The 21,413-nt window shown below is 43.3% G+C and overlaps 1 protein-coding gene across 3 annotated transcripts in view; it reads right to left on the bottom strand.

Annotated features, from left to right (window-relative positions):
- rttn (rotatin) overlaps positions 1–16,007 on the bottom strand; it is a 63,131-nt gene extending 47,124 nt beyond the window's left edge. The window contains exons 1-13 of one of the 3 annotated variants that reach the window (XM_047150081.2): positions 15,806–16,007; positions 13,294–13,481; positions 11,283–11,466; positions 11,025–11,105; positions 8,183–8,273; positions 7,944–8,058; positions 6,269–6,416; positions 5,782–5,947; positions 5,227–5,378; positions 4,946–5,064; positions 4,378–4,548; positions 2,233–2,445; positions 165–277 (exon numbers count right to left, since the gene is read on the bottom strand). In XM_047150081.2, coding sequence (XP_047006037.1) covers positions 165–277; positions 2,233–2,445; positions 4,378–4,548; positions 4,946–5,064; positions 5,227–5,378; positions 5,782–5,947; positions 6,269–6,416; positions 7,944–8,058; positions 8,183–8,273; positions 11,025–11,105; positions 11,283–11,466; positions 13,294–13,481; positions 15,806–15,836 — 1,772 coding nt within the window. In that variant the 5' untranslated portion in view covers positions 15,837–16,007. Of the gene's footprint in view, positions 1–164; positions 278–2,232; positions 2,446–4,377; positions 4,549–4,945; positions 5,065–5,226; positions 5,382–5,781; positions 5,948–6,268; positions 6,417–7,943; positions 8,059–8,182; positions 8,274–8,351; positions 8,545–11,024; positions 11,106–11,282; positions 11,467–13,293; positions 13,482–15,805 lie in introns of those variants that run through there. The other 2 variants (XM_017453540.3, XM_047150082.2) reach the window with 2 other exon arrangements.
- Positions 16,008–21,413: the final 5,406 nt, after the last annotated feature.

Genomic DNA, 21,413 nt, shown 5'->3' with positions numbered 1-21,413 from the left:
ATACACTCTCAAAAAAAATGACACTTGAAACTTCATCCATAAACAGCCGCTTTATTGCTTTCGACCTTTCGAACCTTATTTGGCCAGCGGTCTGTTCTGATTCGGTTACTCAAAAAGATCTCTTTAAATTCCTGAAATAATCACAGATAATGAGAAAAGCTTACAGGTAGGAGCATATGTGGATGAATTCCTTGATGAGTGGTAGGTGCTGATGGTAGGGAAAGCCATCGATGGCTTGGCCAGCGAGCTCCAGCAACTCCAGCCAATTCTTTTCTCCCTGCAGAGTGCATCGAAAGCATGCTTTCAGAAATGTGCGACTCCTCTTTAAAAGAACCAAACAACACAGAGGTTCAACAAAGCTCAGGTTCATTCTAAAATTGGAAATATATCTGCATTGTCCATTACCACCATCCACTTACCCATTATTTTATTCTGATATACATTTGTATTCAAAAAAAAAGGTTAATGCACAGTTACTTGATATTTTATGAACTTAAAAAAAAAAAAAAAAGGAAAATAATAGTAATTGCAGCATGTGCAAAGGTTTGGACCCACATCCAGCTGTAAAGTCTTAGAACGTAGATAACCCGTTAGGCCTTGTTAGGCGGGTCAAGAATTGCCATTAGAAATAACAATTCCAGAGCGCAATAAATTCTCAGACTCTTCAAGCCTTGTGCAAACACCCAACAACCACGCGCTCCATTAAGCAGCTGACGGAGGATCCGAAAACAAAGCGAACTGATGCACAGGACGGGAAGACGATAAAAACATATCAAAGCGTTTCCAGCTCACTATTCAGACTTTCTGAAATGGCAGTGAAAGGGAACTGTGGATACTAATGCAAGATCTGGAAGACCTAGGAAACCTTCAGGTAGGACTGCCCGTATACGTCGGCTTGAACAGAAAGGCGAAGCAAAATCCCCAAATGACAGTAAGGACAAGCAGGAAGGTTTAGCTGACACAGGAGTGATGGTGCACCATTGTACTGAGCAGTGATGCTTGCACAAACATGATCTGCATGGAAGAGTCATCGGAACGAAACCTTACCCGTGACTCCATCGTAAAAAAAAAAAAAAAATGAAGATCTGGTGTATGCAAAACAATTTATAGCTATACCAGAGGGATTTTGGAAACAAGTGCTTTGGACTGACGGAACTCTGTGGTCTATACTAGTGGTCTATATAGTAGTTTAATCGTGACTACCAATGTACAAGCTATATTTAGAAAATTACAAAATTACCTACTTTCGTGTCAAATTTGTTTCTAAAACCCTCACATACTACAAATTGAAGGGGTGCTTATGCTTATAACTCTTACTCTGAAAATACATGAAGGCGCCACTTTTACCATGTGACGATTCTTCACAAGGGGTGCAACTAACACTCAAGCAGCGATCGCCTGACTCTTTGTGAAGATGACAACAGGAATCTACGTAGCAATGGTGGTGCTTCGTGTCGATGACGTGTGCCCTTGACCATGTTCACGGATCCATTACCTAGAACACGTTTATATTAATTTACTCTTTTTAATACGTTACCGTGTATTTAGTAACACGGGGACTTGTATGATGGACACTCGATCTCAACAGATTATTAAATGTAGGTATTTGTCCATATGGTGACGTTTTCTGTGAGGAGATGTTGATTTAGCGTTTATGGAAGGAGTCTCCAGTGTCAGTGCTTTCCATCACTTACGGTTAAAGCACGGTTACGGTTTTTCCGTAACATGTCGAGCTGGATGTTTTTGTCTCGTTAGTTTAAAGAAAGAGAAAAAAAAAAAAAAAAAAAAGAGAGGCTGGTGACGGAGTGACTGTTTATCGGTGCGAGAACGTAAGTGATGATGAGAACTAACCGCCCCAGTCATGCTATAATCATGGCTGACCCTGCGCTCTGACCACAGCTTCCTAACAAGCTGGAATATGCAAAGAAACAGCATGTTTCCTATAATATGTTAACAATTCCGATTAAAACGGAAGCGACGTCTTTGGGATGGTAACAGCAACTCGACTCCGTGTCTGGCTGAATCACGCACCCCAGCCACGGATTATTATTCCTATAACAGCACACCTGATGTGTTTAATTCGTTGTATAATTAGAGCTCCGATTCGATGACGTTAGAACTCTACTGAGAACAAGCACTATTGTTAAATGTTACTCATACAGGATGTCTGTACTGTAACAACAAAGGGACAAGAGCGATACAGTGCGCAATTATAACAATCGTGTGCATTACCTCAGCCTGAACCTCCTTTAGAAAGGAACATGTGGCCTCCATTGTGTTAGCAGCTTGGCTAACTCGGCAGTACAGGCTATGGTTTTCAGAGTTTGACTGCTCCAGGTAGGCCACTGCTGACTCGTGAATGCTGGGAAAAGAGAGACTGAAGGGGAAATCCAGACAGAGATGGAAAACAGCAGACGCTGTGCTCTCGGGAATGTTCTCACTCGCCTGTATGGAGAAAAGGTAAACATGTCTTAATCCACGCACACACACTTACAGGTACAGCATGTGCCAGTATTATGCTGATAATCCGTTAAATGAGACTACAGCGTGTTCCAACTTATTATTCAGTTATTCGAGGTTCACTTAAGGTATATTATTCAGTAAGTTCATAGAAACACATAGGAATCGTGAAGTATAGCAGTCTGGGACCCTCTGACAGAGTGTAATGCAAGTTTGGCAACTAGAACTGTCACTTTAGGTACATTTGCACTACAGGGCAAAACAAAGTACATTTTAGATTAACATGGGGTGGGGGGTGGGGGGGGGGGGGGGATATAACATCTCTATCCAGATACAGGAGTGAAACTAATATAAAGTGATTGTATTCCTAGCCAGTATTGACCTGTGGCACTGAAAACAATATTTGCCAAGTTACACATACGAGTGAGTAGAGATAACTCTAGAAGATGTGAAAACACAACTGCTAAGTATATACAAAATGCTTTTACTGGAAAGAACCTACAAGGCTATTAACACCAACCATGATGTAACCAAATGCCAGGAAAAAGTGTGAAATATTCGCAGATGAGTTTTGCAACTTTTCACATTGAGCATGATGTGTTGTTTTACCACCAGGGACATCACTAGGCCTTAGCCAGAACCCCCAACCCCCCAAGCAAATCAGTTTATAGATCCATCCATCTTCTATACCGCTTATCCTTTTCAGGGTCACGGGGAAACCTGGAGTCTATCCCAGGAGGCATGGGGCACGAGGCGGGGTACACCCTGGACAGGGTGCAAGTCCATCGCAGGGCACAATCACATACACATTCACACACCCATTCATACACTATGGACCATTTGGACACGCCAATCAGCCTACCGTGCATGTCTTTGGACTGGGGGAGGAAACCGGAGCACCCGGAGGAAACCCCCGCAGCACAGGGAGAACATGCGAACACATGGCCCCGGTGGGACGCGAAGCCTGGAGGTGTGAGGCGAACGTGCTAACCACTAAGCCACCGTGCTCCCCAAAACAGTTCATCAGCCAATAGATTTTCTTTTTATCCCCCCCATCAACGGTTCGAACCCATCGTATCTTAAACTTGTACGCTTTAATCACGCCGTTCTGTTGGTCAGCGAATGATCCCCACACGGCGACACGGTTTACTGTTTAAATGTTTTACGTTGGTTTTATTTACGATGCTTAGCATTATCACGGTTACAGTTCGGCTGCTCGCTCACACACTTGCTGCAGACTCGCACACAGGCAGCGAGAGCACATAATGACGCGGTCACACACCCGTCCTGGTCTTCAAAGGAAATACTCCCAGATCATTACGAGAGGTGGCGCGCAAACCCAAGGGATCGCACCAAACCGTATCAATCATTCGGATAGACAAATAAGACCGTAGCTGGATTATAACTGCCCAAGTAAACGTACTTAATGTAATTAAATACAATGTGCAGTAATGTAGTGTTGATTGCCGTCTCTCTCTCTCTCTAAATAAAATCCAAAAAGTATTTTGGCTGCAGCCATTTTTGCCTGTTGTTGGTATTGGATAGATGTGGACAAAGTGGTCTTTAATGTCTTTATTTTGATATAATTTAACTAAGTCATATTAGATCACTCTCTAACACAAATTATGAGACAGGTGTACCTTGACCAAAAATAACCTTATTTCTATAGATTTTACACCCACTGTTACTCTAAAATATACATGACTAGAAAGATGTTTTGGTGGCGTTCAAATTTTTTTCGAGGGGGGGGCGGGGGGGGAGTGTACCCAGACCCCCTAAAAGAGACTGAAAAAAAAATCTGTAGACTTGCAGTAAAAATAGTGCCAACAGACCTTCCCGCCCTGCTGAATGCACATGTATCAGGACACAGATGTGCATTAATTATTAACAGGCGTTATTAATTATACGCCTTCTCACCTTCTCCACAGGTAGGAGGGTTTGCAGAAGGCGAATGGTGAAGACAGAAGTCCCCATGTAGGACATGTGGTGGTGAATCAGAGTTGAGTCAGGTTGCTCTGACGATGCCAGGTGACGGTGATGGCACATGATGTCTCCCAGCTTTTCCATACACACCCGCAGCTTCTCTCTCTGTGGGGAAAAGAGGGGGAGAGGGGAAAAAAAAAAAAAAAAAAAAAAAAAAACTCTGTTGCTAAGCATCTTTATTCAATTCAAATCAATGGTGACACACGACCAGCAGGGGGCAGCAACACATTTCAAAGAGAGTTTTAGTGGACGTGAGCTCTGTTTTTGAGAGAGATCATTAAAAATAAATGAAAGAGAGGTTCGAGTCTTGCAGAAAAATCTATTCAGCACTATTTTGAGTGTACTATGAACCAAGAGCTGCAATAAAATACCAAAAAATGCTTTCCGAATGAATAGACAAAGCTTTAATATTGCTTATTCAAAAGGATCATTTAAGCAAACGAGACACGTTGACATTATCTATGACTCGCTTTTGTGATATGAACAAATTGGAAACGCTTGCCAGTTCGTTCGCGGAGATGCTGCACTCTTCCCACAGCTCATGTGGGGACACGATGACCCTTAACAACGCGAGGATGTCCGACAGCAGCTCAAGTGCCTTCTGGAAAACCTTCATCTTCTCTGAGACATCCACGAGGAGACACAAGAGAGCAGGATGAATAATCGAAGCGTTGGAACATATCTGGAGCTGAAGTTTGAGGACTCTCACTTTTCCCGAGTAGCTTAAAAAAAGAACGAGAAACATCTGGAGGCTCTCAGAGTAAAGTGAGAGCAGACTCTCACCTGTGCTGAGGAGAGGAAGTGTGTGCTGTAGGGTCTCCACGCAAAATCTGGCCATGTTCCACTGCTGCACCCGGAGCTCCGGTGGATCCTCGCCATCCAGCTCCAGGTTGGGCCCGGGGAGAAATTCTCTCTGAGAGCTGCTGCTGCTGCTGCTGCTGTAGTAGTACGCACAGAGTCAAAGAGAAGCTGTAATTGTCTGCTACAGGCACGGTGTTAAAAATCGCAGCCGGATTCGGTTTTATTTTTCGTAAACAAAACAAAACCAAGGCTGAAATGAATTATTCCGCTTTGCTTCATACAAAGACTTTGGATATAGTCTTGGAGAAGGTGTGACACTCATCCTTTACTTCCTTGGCTGTAAAATTATTCTTCCACCCATAATAATCATATGCTGGATCTTTGTTTTAGACTTAAGCCGCTTAGCTCCGCCCCCTTTCCATAAAAAAAAAAAATCTCCATTACAAACTGCAATTGTGTTGCAGCATCAACCTTGAGAAATGATCACATTAGTCTGTATAAAAGAATACAACAACGCTAAAATGATTTGTTAGGAACCTGGTGGAGGCAGCATCGCCGTCCTGTCCGTCCCCTCGGACTCTCAAACCAGGACGTCCTAGAACAGAAGGGCGGGGGGACAAATCTTCCGGGGTCGAAACTCCTGACCTCTGGGTCCCTCTGACCTCCTGAGGATACGACGTTGAGGAGTTCTGAGAGAGGGCATCTGAAAGGAACAGGGAGATCATTTCTGTTCCATTCAGAAAGCAGCTATTTTGTAAGGATCCTTCATTTGGACAAATAGAAGTGTGTGTCCTTCTAGGAATTATTTACACATAATAACTGACACGTTATATTAGTTAAAAAAACACAGTGTATGTAAACCTACTAGTTTTCCACCAACACTATCAGCAATTGGAATAACTCCCTAATATAAGCACAGGTGACAAATATTTCATAGCGGTGAGGCAAAAAAGAAGTGTACTAATAAATCAGAAAACAGTTGCACGGTTGTGCAGAGATGCGTGTTAAGTCAGGTGTGTTATACCGTGCTTGGCTGAGCAGAAGCTGGGATCTCTGTGGAAACGCAGCCGACTTTTCAGGTTTCCACAGAGCTGCTGAAGGCAGGCCAGAGCGTGGAGAGCCAACGAGCTGGAATCATTCTCTGAGCTCACACTGAGAAGCTGCACCAGATTCTGGGGAAGGGAAAATAAAAAAAAAATACATATGTCTGGTAGAAATAAACCAAGTTAATCAATACTCCAGCAGGTCCTCTCACGGAACAACTAGTAACCCTCATACCCCTGCTGCAGTGTACTACGGCATTTACAGTCATCCTATTTAAAAATGGCAAGCTGTATGCAGAAAACCATCATCCTGGATTCCTAACTAGCAGGTGGCTTCTGTGCCCGTCAGTCAAAGTGGAGGTGTGGCTTCTGTGCCTGTCAGTCACTGTGGAGGTATGGCTTCTGTGTCTCTCAATCTATGTGGTTTCTGTGCCTCTTAGTGCCTGTCAGTCATTGTGGAGGTGTGGTTTCTGTGCCCATCGGTCTCTGTGGAGGTGTGGACTATGTGCCTGTCAGTCTCTGTGAAGGTGTGGCTTCAGTGCCTGTCAGTCGCTATGAAGGCGTGGCTTCAGTGCCTGTCAGTCGCTGTGAAGGCGTGGCTTCAGTGCCTGTCGGTCTCTGTGAAGGTGTGGCTTCAGTGCCTGTCGGTCTCTGTGAAGGTGTGGATTCAGTGCCTGTCGGTCTCTGTGAAGGTGTGGCTTCAGTGCCTGTCAGTCTCTGTGAAGGTGTGGCATCAGTGCCTGTCAGTCTCTGTGAAGGTGTGGCTTCAGTGCCTGTCAGTCTCTGTGAAGGTGTGGCTTCTGTGAAGGTGTGGCTTCAGTGCCTGTCAGTCTCTGTGAAGGTGTGGCTTCAGTGCCTGTCCGTCTCTGTGAAGGTGTGGCTTCAGCGCCTGTCAGTCTCTGTGAAGGCGTGGCTTCATTGCCTGTCAGTCTCTGTGAAGGCGTGGCTTCTGTGCCTGTCAATCACAATGAAGATGTGGCTTCTGTGCCCGTCAATGCCAGTGAAGGAGGTCCTGCACCTATACATGTCAGCAAAAGTGAAGGAGGCGTGGCCACTGTGAATGTCAGTAGCAGTTAAGGGGCATGGTCACTGTACATTTACATTACATTTACTACATGTACCAGTAAGTCACAGTGAGGGAAGCATGGCCTCCGTACCGGTCAGTCTCATTGAAAGACGCATGGGCTCTCTGCCAGGCAGTCCCAGTGACGGAGGTGTGGTCTAAGTGGAATTCAGTCCAAGTAAAGGAGGCGTGGTCTCTGCATCTGTCAGTCCTAATGAAGGAGGTGTGGCCTCTTTGCATCTCAGAAGGCATGATCTCTTTACCAGTCAGTCCAGTGAGGAAAGCATGGTTTCTGTATGCCTCTGTCAAGCAAAGGAGTCCTGCTCTCTATGTAGGTCAGTTCAGGCAAAGAGGTGTGGCCTATGTATCTCACAGTACTAATGGAGAAGGTGTGGCCTTTATGCATGTCAGAAACTGTAGCTGTCAGTGCCAGGAAAGGCAGCATGGTCTCGGTGCCAGTCAGTCCACAATGAAGGAGGCGTGGTCATTTTGCATGCTAAGCCCTGTAAGCGAAGCGTGGCCTCGGTAGTTCCATTTAAGTCCCATTAAAAAATGTCATTTTATTTAAAATGTCATGCATGATAACAGCCTACTTGCACTATACTTGGCCGCTGCAGGAATATTTCTGCTGGAAAGTCCTGCATGATCACGTCTCGCAAAAGCTCGCAGGTGGTCCTCACTAAGTCGGGATTATCACTCCGTAAAGAGCTGTACATTAAAGAAGGAAGAGGTCAGACACTTCAAACATGATCCTCGAATGAAAGTACTAATGAGTGCGAGTCGATTTATTATGGACAGTGAGAGAGTCACGATGAGCTGAGAGCACGCATACCTTTCGTTCGATGATAATATGTGTCTGTCAGTTGCAGTCAAACACAACCAAGGAAAAACTGAAAACGTCAAGCACCTTACAGAGGTGTTCACTGCAAAGCACAGGACAGACAGAAAAAAACAGTAGACATGATGAACACTTTGAATATTGTTCCGGAATTTTCACTTACAGTAGACAGCATTTTGAGTAAGGAACAAAACAAGATGAGGGATGCCATTATAGGAAAATAATCGATCGTCGACTAGGTTGTGCGCGGTGGCTCGACATGAGGCGGGGTTCCTGTTCCCACCCCGGCGTTGATGATTTTCCGATAACAAACAGATCCTGAAGTGTTTCATTCCTTTGAATTCCTCTTCCAATTTCTTTGTAAATTAAAGAAAAAAAAAAAACATTAAAAAAAAAAAAAATCCATTTACAGTTATGAAAAAGCCATGAGCCATGTTAGCTCCTGTTAACGCTTACGTTAGACCAGCTATAAACACCATCCTCTCGTTTCCTTGCTTTATAAAATTAATAAGACAAAAAAAAAAAAAAAAAAGCAGCTTGTCATGTTAACGAGAAACCACAAACCCATACGTCCTGAAAACTTTGTTACTGCATTACCTCTGACTGTGACTTTACCAGCTTTACCGGTGCCAACACCGGAGACTCCTTCCGAAAATGCTAAAGAAACTTCAATATACCGATTTTCAATATTCGATATCTTCTGATACGATGGAAAAACACATTACACAGAGTCCTAGTGCTCAAATGGTAAGGTGGCTGCTGGATTGAACCATAAACCAACATGGAGCTAATGCAATGCTCCTAGAATAACAAGCCCAAAGGACTTAATATATGAGAGGTTCATCCACATTTACAGTGAAAGTCACCCGGCATGTAAACATCATCAAAAGAAGCCTCCTGTCTCAGCCTGAAACTGAAGATGTACCACCGCAAATGTCACAGTACAAACACTTCTGAACTGCACACAGAAGTAAATAATAGATAAGGTGCACAAAACAGTAGTGGTGATAGAGCTGGCAATCCCACATAACAGTGACATCCACAGGGACAAGCTGGAGAAATGCCTGCAACTGAAAGATGAACTGTAGAGAACTAGGAAAGTTAAAACCGATGAAATCTCAGTGCTGATGTGATTTCAGTGGATTTCAGGAATAACACCGTGGACCAGTACAGGAGTGCAAGGAGCTGCAAAAATACAGCACCGAATCCTTACAGAGCAAGGCCTGATCTCATAAAAAAAAATCGAACAAAAACATCAAATGTACCGATCAAAAGTAATGATATCGTTTCTAGGTCATTGATTCATTCTTCAGTAAGCGCTTTTTTCCTATGTCACGGTAGATCAGGATTCTATCCCGGGAACACTGGGTGTGAGGCAGGAATACGGTAAAACCCGGTGGAAACGCACACAAGAACATGCACACAGACAGTATCCGGAGCTTAGGATCGAACCGGGGAGACTGGAGCTGTAACGCGACAAATCCTGGGCTTGCCTTAAATGCATCGAGAATGATGAACTGAGGGCAGGGCGTATTTGATTTAGATTTGACACACTGGCATACATAATTCTGCGTTAGCAGTGAGTGGCGTCGTGGTTGATCCGGTTTACCAGGTATAATTCTTCCACATAAAAAGGTAAGGATTTTGCCCGCATATTTATATGAGAAAACGACATTTTATCCACTCGGTATAAACTCTACCGCTTTATCAGAGGGAGAGAAGAACGATTAGGAACTAGCCGACTGTAATCGGCGATCTGGAGATTCTCGCTGTTCTGCTTTGGAGTCCAGAAAGCAAAATTCACAAACGTTTTTTTTTTTTTTTTTTTTTTTTTTTTTTTTAAAAACACACTCTCATTACATCGTGTCCATTATTCTTAACTGAATGGGACCACAGTGTGCAATAGTGTGATGCCAGGCCTACTATTAAAGTATCGCTAATCCCCGATCAGTTCCACACCACGGCACGACAGACACGCACATTTGCAAGGTGGATTAGGGAGTCGAGCCTCCACGGCTGACTGACAGTAATATCGATAAGCCTCTCTGAGTGGAAATCAAGGCAAGGAGAAGAAAAAACCCTGCACACCATCGGTACAGACACAGGCTGGATGCACTCGGTTTGCTTTACATCACACACTAACTCTGTTCTCTCCCAAATCCCCTGCAGACTCGCCCAAGGAAGTTCGCCCGAGGCCTACCTGTCCTGCGTTGAACCTGGAACGCAGACCATCACTGAAATTCGCCACCTTTCACTGACGAGCTCACGGAACCAACCTTTCACGTCCTAAAGCTCCGCCAGGGACACGACAAACGCCACTTGCTCCGACTTTAGTCTCTTTGAAAAGAGCTGGAAAGGCTGTCTAAAAGACTTCAAGCAATGCTGCTCATTTATATCGGCGCACCGCACGTCGGAACTATTATACTCCCCGTTATCACCACGGTATCTGAAAGAAAGTCTCTAACTATATAGCGATATACAAGCCAGACAACACATTTCACATCTATGATGCGGCCTGTATAGTAGGAGGACCTGATAAAAATTGAGAATGAATGTGTATATAACGAATAAAGCACTTGGTGAGATTCTGTTACAGGAAAATTATTAATAAAGGTCTGATGTGAAGAAGAGTTACTGTTACCATCGCAAAGTCTATTATTTTCCCTATAACAGCATATCCAAAAGTATTTTATTCATTTTACACCACAGCAGTTGAATAAATCAAAGACGGATTCTAATTTATTTAAAAAGGCACGATTCTTATGCATGAAGTGTTGCGTGTAATTTAGAACGTCCGTGAAACAGTTCAGGTCTATATTTTTCAGAGGGCACGTACCTGATAAACTGGGTGGTGCTGCAGCGTTCGTTTGGCTCGGCGCGTTTTGCTGGAAATATCCTCTAACTGCATTCTCCTCCACTGAGAATATTAAACAACAGCTTCAGTGAGGAGCCGTAAATCAATTTTATACTGGCATGGTGAATGAGAGATGCCGCCGGTCCTCTTTGTTAGGGTGGTGCTCTTGGAGGACGTTCTTATATGCCATGCTGTAAATCAACATAATGTCACATGCAGTGCCGTGTATTAAAAGCTTACCGGGATGGAAAGAGGAGCTCAATTGCTGGTCAGAGGACGTGTTCGGTGGGTAGATATGAAGATGGAAGAGCTGGTCGAGGATCGCGTCTGCGATGGCTCGAAGCTGGGGGTCAACGTTGGACGACAGCTGGGTTAGAAAGTCCACTCCTCCTACATCTCTTAACATAAGGGCACCGGTCGGATGCTTTAACGTACGAGAGGAAAAGACAGGACTCAAGAGATAGCGCGGCAGCATCTTTCGGGTTATATTCATCAGTCATGATTTAAAAATGACAAATGTGTGTGTGGTACCAAACCGGTGTGTTACGATAAACACCCAGTACAGTTCGTCTGAAAGACACGGAAGTGTGCCGTGAAAACTGTCTGGACACAACCTAATAAAAACGACTTTTATATCTCAGAATCGTGACGTTCTTTCTCACGGTTGTGAGCTCATATCTCGCAATTCTGTTTCTATTTTCCGCAGTTGCGAATTTAAACCTCGCAAATTTTTTTTTCCCCCGAGTTAACATCTAACAATTCGGACTTTTTTGCTTGCGATTACGAGTTGCACTTGACGCAACACCTGAAGTGCGACTAACTCCGGGTAACACGCGCACTGGTGTCTGATTTTCCTTGAACTGACCAGCGGATGCGTGTTGTTCTTATCGTATATACTCTATTTATAGAGGACGATTGATGCTTTGGCTGTGCATTCTTTGTAAGTCACGAAATGCCGAGTGGATGTGTAAATTGTGGGGACAAAGCTCTTATATCCACGACTTGAAGGTAATACCCATTCGAAGGACTTTTTGGATTTCTCGTTGAATCCAGATGGATTTGGGGCTTTTTGAGATCCCACGTGGGGGATTTCGCCAAAAGGTGTCCGCTCCGGAATGTTTAAATCCACTCTCAGGATCTCCAGATGGGTTTTTACTTATGTGACGTACAGATTCCAGTACCCAGACCAGGCGATCACTGACCATCCTCTCCATTGTTTTGCATAAGCATTTGACAGCTGATGTCTTCTCTTATTATTATTATTATTATTATTATTATTATTATTAACGTTGTTGTTCTTATTAACTTTTATATGTTTTATTTTTCTGTGTACTGCTTAGTTTGTGTACAGCGCTTTCAGAAGCTGCTTTTAAAGACGCTTTATAAAATAAAAGTTTATTATTATTATTAATAAGCAGCTGGTTAAGGCTATAGGGCGATCATTTATGGGATCACTGTAGTCTTTTCCTGGCTTTTGAATAGGTATTATTTCTGCTTCATGCCAAGCAGGTGGAATTCTGCTCCTCGCCCAGCACGGAGCACAAAAGAGAGAGCCGCACAGCGCCGCGGATCTCCGGCAGATTATGTGTCAGGGATACAAGGATGATATACTCAAGCAACCTGAGGAACAAATCGCTCAATTTACTTGATTGACCCTTCGACAAAGCCGACTGGGAGTCTGAGAAATATTTGATGATCAGTTATCCTACACAGAGCAGTCCCAGGGAAAGTCTTTTGAGGGCAAGACCAGCTGATTGATTGGATCGAGCCATTCCAACCTCCCACCTAGGTGAAGTAGGAGCCAAAGTACCGTGCTGAAACAATGGACTCCGCAACAAACCGTATTTCTCTTTCTCGGGGACCAGGATCTCGGGTTGCAACTCACAGCAAACGAGCCGTCTCTTTTCCTATTTCTTATAGTAGTAAAGACGTAAAAAAGAAAAGAAAGAAAAAAGAAAGGATCTATTAAACTCTGGGTTCTTACAGAGTGGTGGAAAAATCTTTATAGCTGTGACCCTAGCAAGGTGGGCACGAGGGTTGTTTTCTCTTATCCAAGGAGAAGACCCTAGGACTGCGGAGGGAAGGAGCGCGCCACTGTTCCTTTCACGGGCTACCGTCATAAAGATGGGTCCAGTACCGTACCCAGTATTCGTGATTGGTAAATCGAATGTAAGCTGTACTCAGAGAGCATTACTAAATACACACTGGCAGATTTGTGGTGCGGTTAGTGTGATAATCTGTGCTGCAGTACCGTAGAGAGTGTGTTAATGAGCTGCAGCACTTCCTCCTGCAGCGGGACTTCAGGGAAGTTAAACCAGTGCAGTAGGTTGATAAAGAGCTGTCGCTCCTGAACAAGATCGGCGGGGGAGACGAGACTGAGCTGAAGCTTGGAGACAATGTTCCTCAGGGAGCGAACTCGGATCTCCACTAACGAGTGAGCTGGGGAAAGAAAAACAATAATAACAACGGCAACACAAATCCACGGAGCATGCCCCGGAGGAAGATCACCTAACATGACGTCCAGACTGTTACACGGGCATTTCACACTCATACATGGCCTGCACGACTACCTATACGCTGAAACACATTAAATGGGTTTATATTGAAATACGCATGATGTGCTGAGCAATTCTGGGGCTTTGTTTTGTTTCTGGGCCCAGAAGACAAAATAATACACGGAAATGTGCTCTGAAAACTGTCTGGGCGTGGCCTAGCATTCTAACGAAACCGCTCGATTGACAGCCTCCCAGCCTGCCACAACACTCGGGCAGAACAACACAAGCACGGATAATCAGGGCTGTTCGATCTCGTACCTACAGAGTGTGTAATCCAGGGAATATTTTTGCAGAAATATCCCCAAATTGGCAGATGATGTTGGAGGCTGGATTTTTCTTTAGAACAGTGGGCAGTTTAACGGCTCAGGATAAACAAGGGAGTCATGAACAACTATCACAAAACATAAAAACAGTCGTTGATCATCCAGGTAACGACACACAGTGTTAATAATCAAGGGTATGTAGACTTTTGGACTGGTTCGGTTTGTGTAAATTTAGTTATTATAGTGTATTGTAGACTATATGTATATATAACTTATGACCTCACCTGCAAACCTTGATATTACCATATATGACATCGAACGTCACTGAAAATGGAAAAAAAATGTTCTCGTCCTATCAAACTCCATGATGACACTTCGCCAATGACACGACTGTGGTGAGTCTCATGCCTGAGAACCTCACCTGGTCCTTCAACACCAGCTTCGTAACCAAGAAGGCCCAGCAGCGTCTCTACTTCCTGCAACGGCCGAAGAAAGCCCATCTCCCACCCCTCATCCTCACCACGTTCTACGCAGGAACTATTGAGAGCATCCTGAGCAGCTGCATCACTGTCTGGTTCGGAAACGGCACCTCATTATATCGCAAGGCCCCGCAGCGGATAGTGAGGACAGCTGAGAAGATCACTGGGGTCTCTCTCCACTCTATCAAAGACATTTACACCACACGCTGCATCCGCAAAGTCGCCAGCATCGTCGACGACCCCACACACCCCTCACACACACTCTTCACCCTCCTTTTAAATTATATTGTTATTCCTTGGCACCTATTTTCTGCTCTACCTATTATATCGGACACTTCCACACTAAAACTGTACTGCTCAGCACTACACCGTCACTTCCTGTGCCTACTGTCCTGTTTTAGTAGTACTGTACTGACCTGTGTTTTTAGCGCACGTCTGCACGTGCACGTTATGTAGAACGTTTGTAGGTCTTATTTAGTTCCGTGTCATCTCGTGTGGTTAGTGCGTTGCTTTATGTAGCACCGTGGTCCTGGAGGAACGTCGTTTCATTTCACTGTGTACCGTACCAGCCGTATATGGTTGAAATGACAATAAAGCCACTTGAACTCCATGACACAACCAGGTCATACAGGCATAATAAAAACACAGCACCAGCCGACACATTAGCACCAGAACCACTCAACAAACCACAAACACTTCAATATAAACACATTTCATATGTTCCAGGGTGGACTTGTCCTTTCATTCTAATTTAGAAAGCATAAATGATAGAATATTTGGGAGGACAGAGGTAAACGGGGCGTGTCTAATTAACATATTCATGATTATCATGCATATTCATAGCTGCTGCTCCAACGCGACAAGGTAATTCGATAAGCAAACAACACAGTAACCAATCGAACTGTTCAAAATAAATCATTTTCATGTTTTTAAAACGGCATGTTCGGAGAAAATTTAACATGCTTACCCTATTTAAATATGAATTCATTATTATTCAGCTGAACAACTTGAAGCTAACGGTTAGAAATCACCATGACAACAGCAAACTAACCTAGAGCTCTGTTAACTAGCTAGATAACGACAATATAATAACACAGTGAAGGTATATTAAATGTGTATTTTAAAGCCCAGTGTAACTGTTAGTTTAGATAACATTATGGGGGGAAACAAATAGCGTCTGTTAAGCGTTAAGAATAGGGATAGTGTAAGGGAAGCTAACAGCTAGCTCTTTATCAAACTCTTTATCAATGTTTACACTTCAACCACTTCAGCACACGTGCACTTAAAAAAAGAAATTAAATTTTGATACTAACTTTTTACCAAACAACAGACACTGCAAGTGTAAACTGTTTATTTAATATATCTCATCATTCAGAGATTTTCACAAATGTAAAACTGTCAAAACACACGGCTAAAGGCGACTAGCTAAGTAGTTAACATTAGCTGGAAGGCAGACGTCAGCTTACCGAGCTTTTTAATGAGCGATGATATTTCCATTTCGATGTTAAAATTAGCTCATTACACAGACTTTTAAAACTTTTCGAAGCTGCTCGTGTTTCGGTTTAACGTCCGTGTATTTCTAACAACGCAAACGCGGCTTGTTTTTAACCACGGCGCCAGTTTCAACTACTTCCGGCTCTGTGACAAACAGCACAACCGGCTGTATCCTGAATGTCTGTCTGTGCCCTATATTTGTGCACTAAGTGTTCCACAATACAGTAATGGTCTCTGCGCCCTACGCAGTGCACTACGTGATAATTCGGGATTCAGGCAGCGACAGCGCTGCGATGGTGTGACGACTGCAAGACACATATATGGGTCAGAGTTGTGGTTAGGGCCATAATTTTTGGCACCCCTAAAGTTATTGAGAGATTGAGCGAAAACGTTACACACAATTCTTTTCCTAAGGACTTCTTTAAAATAATAATGATAAATAAACAAACAAACAAATAAAGTAGTAGTACTAGTAGTAGTAGTAGTAGTAGTAGTAGTAGTAATAATAATAATACATGTACAAAAATATATGTAGCAAAAGTATTGACACCTCTACCATGATTCAAATGAATGCAAATAACATTGTAGTCCTTAATAATAATAATTACTTAGTATTTATTGCATATTAATTGATGTGCTGAGCAATTTTGTTGCTTTTCTAGTTGGTGTTGTTTTTTCATAATTCCTGGAAGACGTTAGCGGTTGTCTGTCGCACTGATGTTACAGAAGGACACTGCTAATTTCAGCATCATTCATCCGTTATCCTACAGAGGGTCACGGGAAGCCTGGAGCCTATCCCAGGGAACTCGGGGCACAAGTCAGGGGACTCACTCTATGGGGTGCCAACCCATCGCTGGGCACAATCACACTCACACATTATGGACAATTTAGAGATGCCAATCAGCCTAGAGCGCATGTCACTGGAGTGCTGGGAGAACATGCAAACTCTGGGCACACAGGGCAGAGGCAGGAATCGAACCCCCATCCCCGTAGGTCCGAGGCAAACGTGCTGTTAATATATTACATCTGTAATATACTGTATATCCCCCTTACCCACTCCAACTTTGCCAATATTTTTGCATTAAAAAAACTTGACTCAACACCATTTAGTACAAACTGATGAAGCTGTTTGGACAAACTAAAACATCTTGACTCTTTAGCCCTTCTAAACCCATCCATCCATTGTACATACCACTTATCCTACACAAAGGGAACGGGAGCATATCCCAGGGACCTCGGGGCACAAGGTGGGGGACACCAACCCATCACAGGGCACAATCGCAGACTACGGACAATTTGGAAATTTCAATAAGCCTGCAACACCGCAACAGTGTCGTTGGACTGGGGCACGAAGCTGGAGTACCCTGAGGAAATCCCAGAGGCACAGGGAGAGCATGCAAGCTCTGGGCACACAGGGTGAAGGCGCGATTCGACCGGCTAACCCCAAAGGCGTGTGGAAGTTTAATGTTAAGGCGTGTGTTAAGTTTAATGGTCAGTAAAAATACACTGCAATGCTTAAAAATGTAAACTTCTGCTGTCCATATCAGTCTACACAAGTCACAAGTAGCTAAGAAAAACAGTGATGAGTCGGTAACTAGTCATGATTATCTAGCTAGCATTAGCTAACTCAACCTCACTGCAAGCAGAAATGTTAACACTAGTGATGTTGGAATCGGCAGTAGTCTCGATATCCTTGGCATCAATCACCATTTCAGTAAAGTTAGCCACAGCACTTGATTCTACATTAATATCTGTTGGTTGAAAATAATTCAATATCTCTAGTACAGCAGCCAATGCTATCGCTCTCATTCCTTTCTCTTTTTTGCTTTCTCTTAGCATCTCTGCTACACCAATTTTGCTCCATTTTCAAACTTCCTGGGCATCCAACACATACGCATTCTTCTCTGACGAGTACATGCCTAGATGGTCTAAAGATGAAAACTGAAACGAGACCAAAATGTTTTTTTTAGGAATTAAAGTGTCCACCAGTTAAGCTCAGTGGTTTAAATAACCATAAGTTGTTCACTTGAAAACTATCAATCATTCATCTAAAAACTTAGAGGTATTAGACGCCTGTATCGGCCCTATGGTTAGTCTGTCATACACACGTCAGATAATAAAAGGTATCATTGCTAGCAGTTTTTCATTTCATATGCTCTATTCAAGCCAAACAGCACACCTTTGGCATTTGCACTGTACATCTATCAGTGATTCAAAATGGCAGCACAAAAATCAATCTCTGATGGTTTGCACTATCTTTATTGGAGATCAATATTGGTATATCCTAGCCGATCTGAGAGGCTTTTTTTTATCAGACACTGATACTGGAGTAATTTTAGTAATAACTAAAATGAAAGACAGACAGTGTGGTTAGTGCTAATCTTACATCAGTCAATATATATATCAACCTGATGTGTTTCGGGCGTCGGGCCTGTTGGTAGATGAGGCTTATTTGGTGACATTTTAGATCTAATATCATGAAATGTCACTTTGTAGGAGTCTATTTTGTCATTTTAAGAGTAGATTCGTAGTGTATGGGCCTTGTGTTAATGCTGTAATTCAATGTGCATGTGAAATTCAGATATGATATTTATATATGATATTATATACGATGTATATGATATTTCCTGGGGTTTCCTCTGGGGACTCCGGTTTCCTCCCCCAGTCCAAAGACATGCGCTGTACAGTAGGCCGATTTGCTTTTCAAATTGTCTGTAGTGTGTGAATGGGTGTGTGAGTGTGTATGTGAATGTACCCTGCAATGGATTGGCACCCTGTCCAGGGTGTCCCCCGCCTTGTGCTCTAAGTCTCCTGGGATAGGCTCCAGGTTCCCCTGTGACCCTGTGTTGGATAAGCAGTACAGAAAATGGATGGATGGATGCCTGGATATTTCCTGTTCTGTTGATTCCTTGCTCGCTTGAGAACATTGGTAGCACCTATTCCTAGCTCTACAGCTACTGTTGAAAAACAGCAATGCACCCACATAACACGTTATTATTCACAATCAAGTGTAATTACTTTACACTCTGTACATACTGTGATTCAATCTGTACATGTTGTCATCTCTACAGTACATACCTCATTAAATCCTTAATGCATGTAATGTTAGTTTCAACACTTCGGAAAGGGAAACGCTAGCCTGTAGCACATGAGTGATTACCGTAGATAATCATTTGGACGGGTAGCATGATGGTGCAGCAGGATTGTTGCTGTTTCACAGCTCCAGGGTCTCCGCTTCAGTCTTGAGCTCAGGTTACTGACTTCTCTTGTCCTTGTGGATTTCCTCCAGATTCTCAAATTCCTCACAAATCCGAAAAACATGACTATCGGTCAATGAGCAACTCTAAATTACCCAAAATGTGAGGGAGTGTGAAATTGGGTGTGTGGATGGTGTCTCACCCAGGGTGTATTCCTGTGTATTCTCATTCCCAGTGCTCTAGTGTTCACAACCCTTACCAGGATGAAGCACTTACTAAAGATGAATGAATTCATTATTTTGACATTTTCCTGTACTGAGGAGGAAAAAAAAAATAGTTAGCACATTTGCCACCACCTCCAGAGTCGGGGATTCAAATCCCGCCTCCGCCCTGTGTGCACAGAACTTGCATGTTCTCCCTGTGTTTCGGGGGTTTCCTCTGGGTACCTCTCCAGTCCAAACACATGTGTTGTAGGCTGATTGGCTTTTCCAAAATGTCCGTAGTGTGTCAATGTGTATGCGGTTGTCGCCCTGCAGTGGGCTGCCATCCTGTCCAGGGTGTCCCCTGCCTTGTGCCCTGAGTTCCTCCAGGCTCCCAAGAGACGCTTTGTAGGATAAGCGTTACGAAAAATGGACAGATGGATGGATGGTTTGTGATTATGCATCATTTTTCACACATTCATCAGCTGTAGGTTTGATGCCACAAAGCATAAAGCACAGGAATGACTTGTTATTGCTTCAGTACTGAAAAGTTGGATAAAACTCTAAATGTCTGTCTCTCATGTCTGTCTCATCCTAAGACCTTTATTATTAGCATATAATAATTACAGTTCTGTATTCATCTTATCTAAATCTGTATAGACAGAATTCAACTTGCAACATAAGTGAGTTTGGAGTCTGCAGGTTTTCTGTTCTTTTCTCAGTACGGGAAAACGTGTCCAATGTACCGTCCATGGTAATCACACATATGTCACAGATGTGGTGGATAGACATTAGATTGAATCTTTGTGCTTGCTTCTGTTCCCGTTTGAGTCTGCGACCAATCTAACACAATGTGTGTGAGTAGGTTCAAGTCGAGTCGTCGTTCTTTATTCTCTGTGTGAAAGCCTGTACTGGTAATCAGGCTTGATCTGAGATCACTCATTCATATCACTTGGTTCACAGGAAATAGACAGCGCCTGTGTGTCCTTGTGTCTCTATGACTCATCGCTTTCCACCTCAAGCTAAAAATCATTGTAAAAATCGGTGCATTTCTCTCAGTGAGACGCCCTTTCTCAGCAAGACGTCTCCTCAGACAGCAGTGTGTCTCGGCAAAATGGCCCTCAGACCTTCAGAGTTATTTCTGTGTTCATTTTTTACTTGTTGGATTCCTGTTCTCCTGTCCTCTGGCACTGTCAGAAAACTTACCAGGTTGAAGGAATACTGTTTTTCTGATTATTAAGAATGCTCTGTGAGGAATATTATTGGACATAGCTTGAGGAAAGTGATCAGCCGATTATACGTTCAACTCCAGAATTATTGGTACCCTTCATTATCAACATTCAATGAGCTTACAATAATCAGTACCAATCAGTGCGTCTAGCCATCACAATTTGGCCCTCGTCAAAGTCGCTTAGACCCTTACACTTGCCCATTTTTCTCGTTTCCAACGCAACTTTGAGAATTGACTGTTCACTTACTGCCTAATATAGCCCACCCCTTGACAGGTATCATTGTAATGAGATAACCAATGTTATTCACTTCACTTGTCAGTGGAATTGATATAATGAGACTAATTGCCACCCTTACAATTTAATATCTGGTGAAGTCACCCTGGAGAGCATGAACTGCAGAAGAGCACACTGAGACTTTTCCTGTGATGTCTTACAAGGTTTGAAACACTTGTAGAAGTGTTTTGATTCTTGAGTTTGCATACGGAGAGTGATATGACTGAGATGCAAAACATTAATGTGATGCTAATTCTCTAGTGTCATTATCGTGTTAAAAGATCCATCTACATCCATACCACCTCCTGGCAGAAGCAACCAAGAGTTGAGGTGATGATGTCATCAGTAATGATAATGAGTCTTTATTTATCACATATATATATATGCACAGTGAAATTCTTTTCTTCACATAACCCAGCATGTCAGGAACCTGGGGTCAGCCATGATACAGCACCCCTGGAGCGAGAGAGTTAAGGGACTTGCTCAAGGGCCCAAGAGTGGCAGCTTGGCAATGCTGGGGCTTGAACCCCTGACCTTCTGATCAGTAACCCAGCGCCAAGCCACCACTGTCCACAGTGTCTGTACAAGAGAAAGTAAAGTAATCCCAGTAGTGCCCCCAGAAATCTTTACAAGAGATAGTTCACAGTGGCTATGGGGGCATTCTTCTTCTATACAGCC

Source organism: Ictalurus punctatus, chromosome 23 (genome assembly GCF_001660625.3).
Source record: "Ictalurus punctatus breed USDA103 chromosome 23, Coco_2.0, whole genome shotgun sequence".
Taxonomy (NCBI): domain Eukaryota; kingdom Metazoa; phylum Chordata; class Actinopteri; order Siluriformes; family Ictaluridae; genus Ictalurus; species Ictalurus punctatus.
This window is presented reverse-complemented; position numbering and strand designations above follow the sequence as displayed.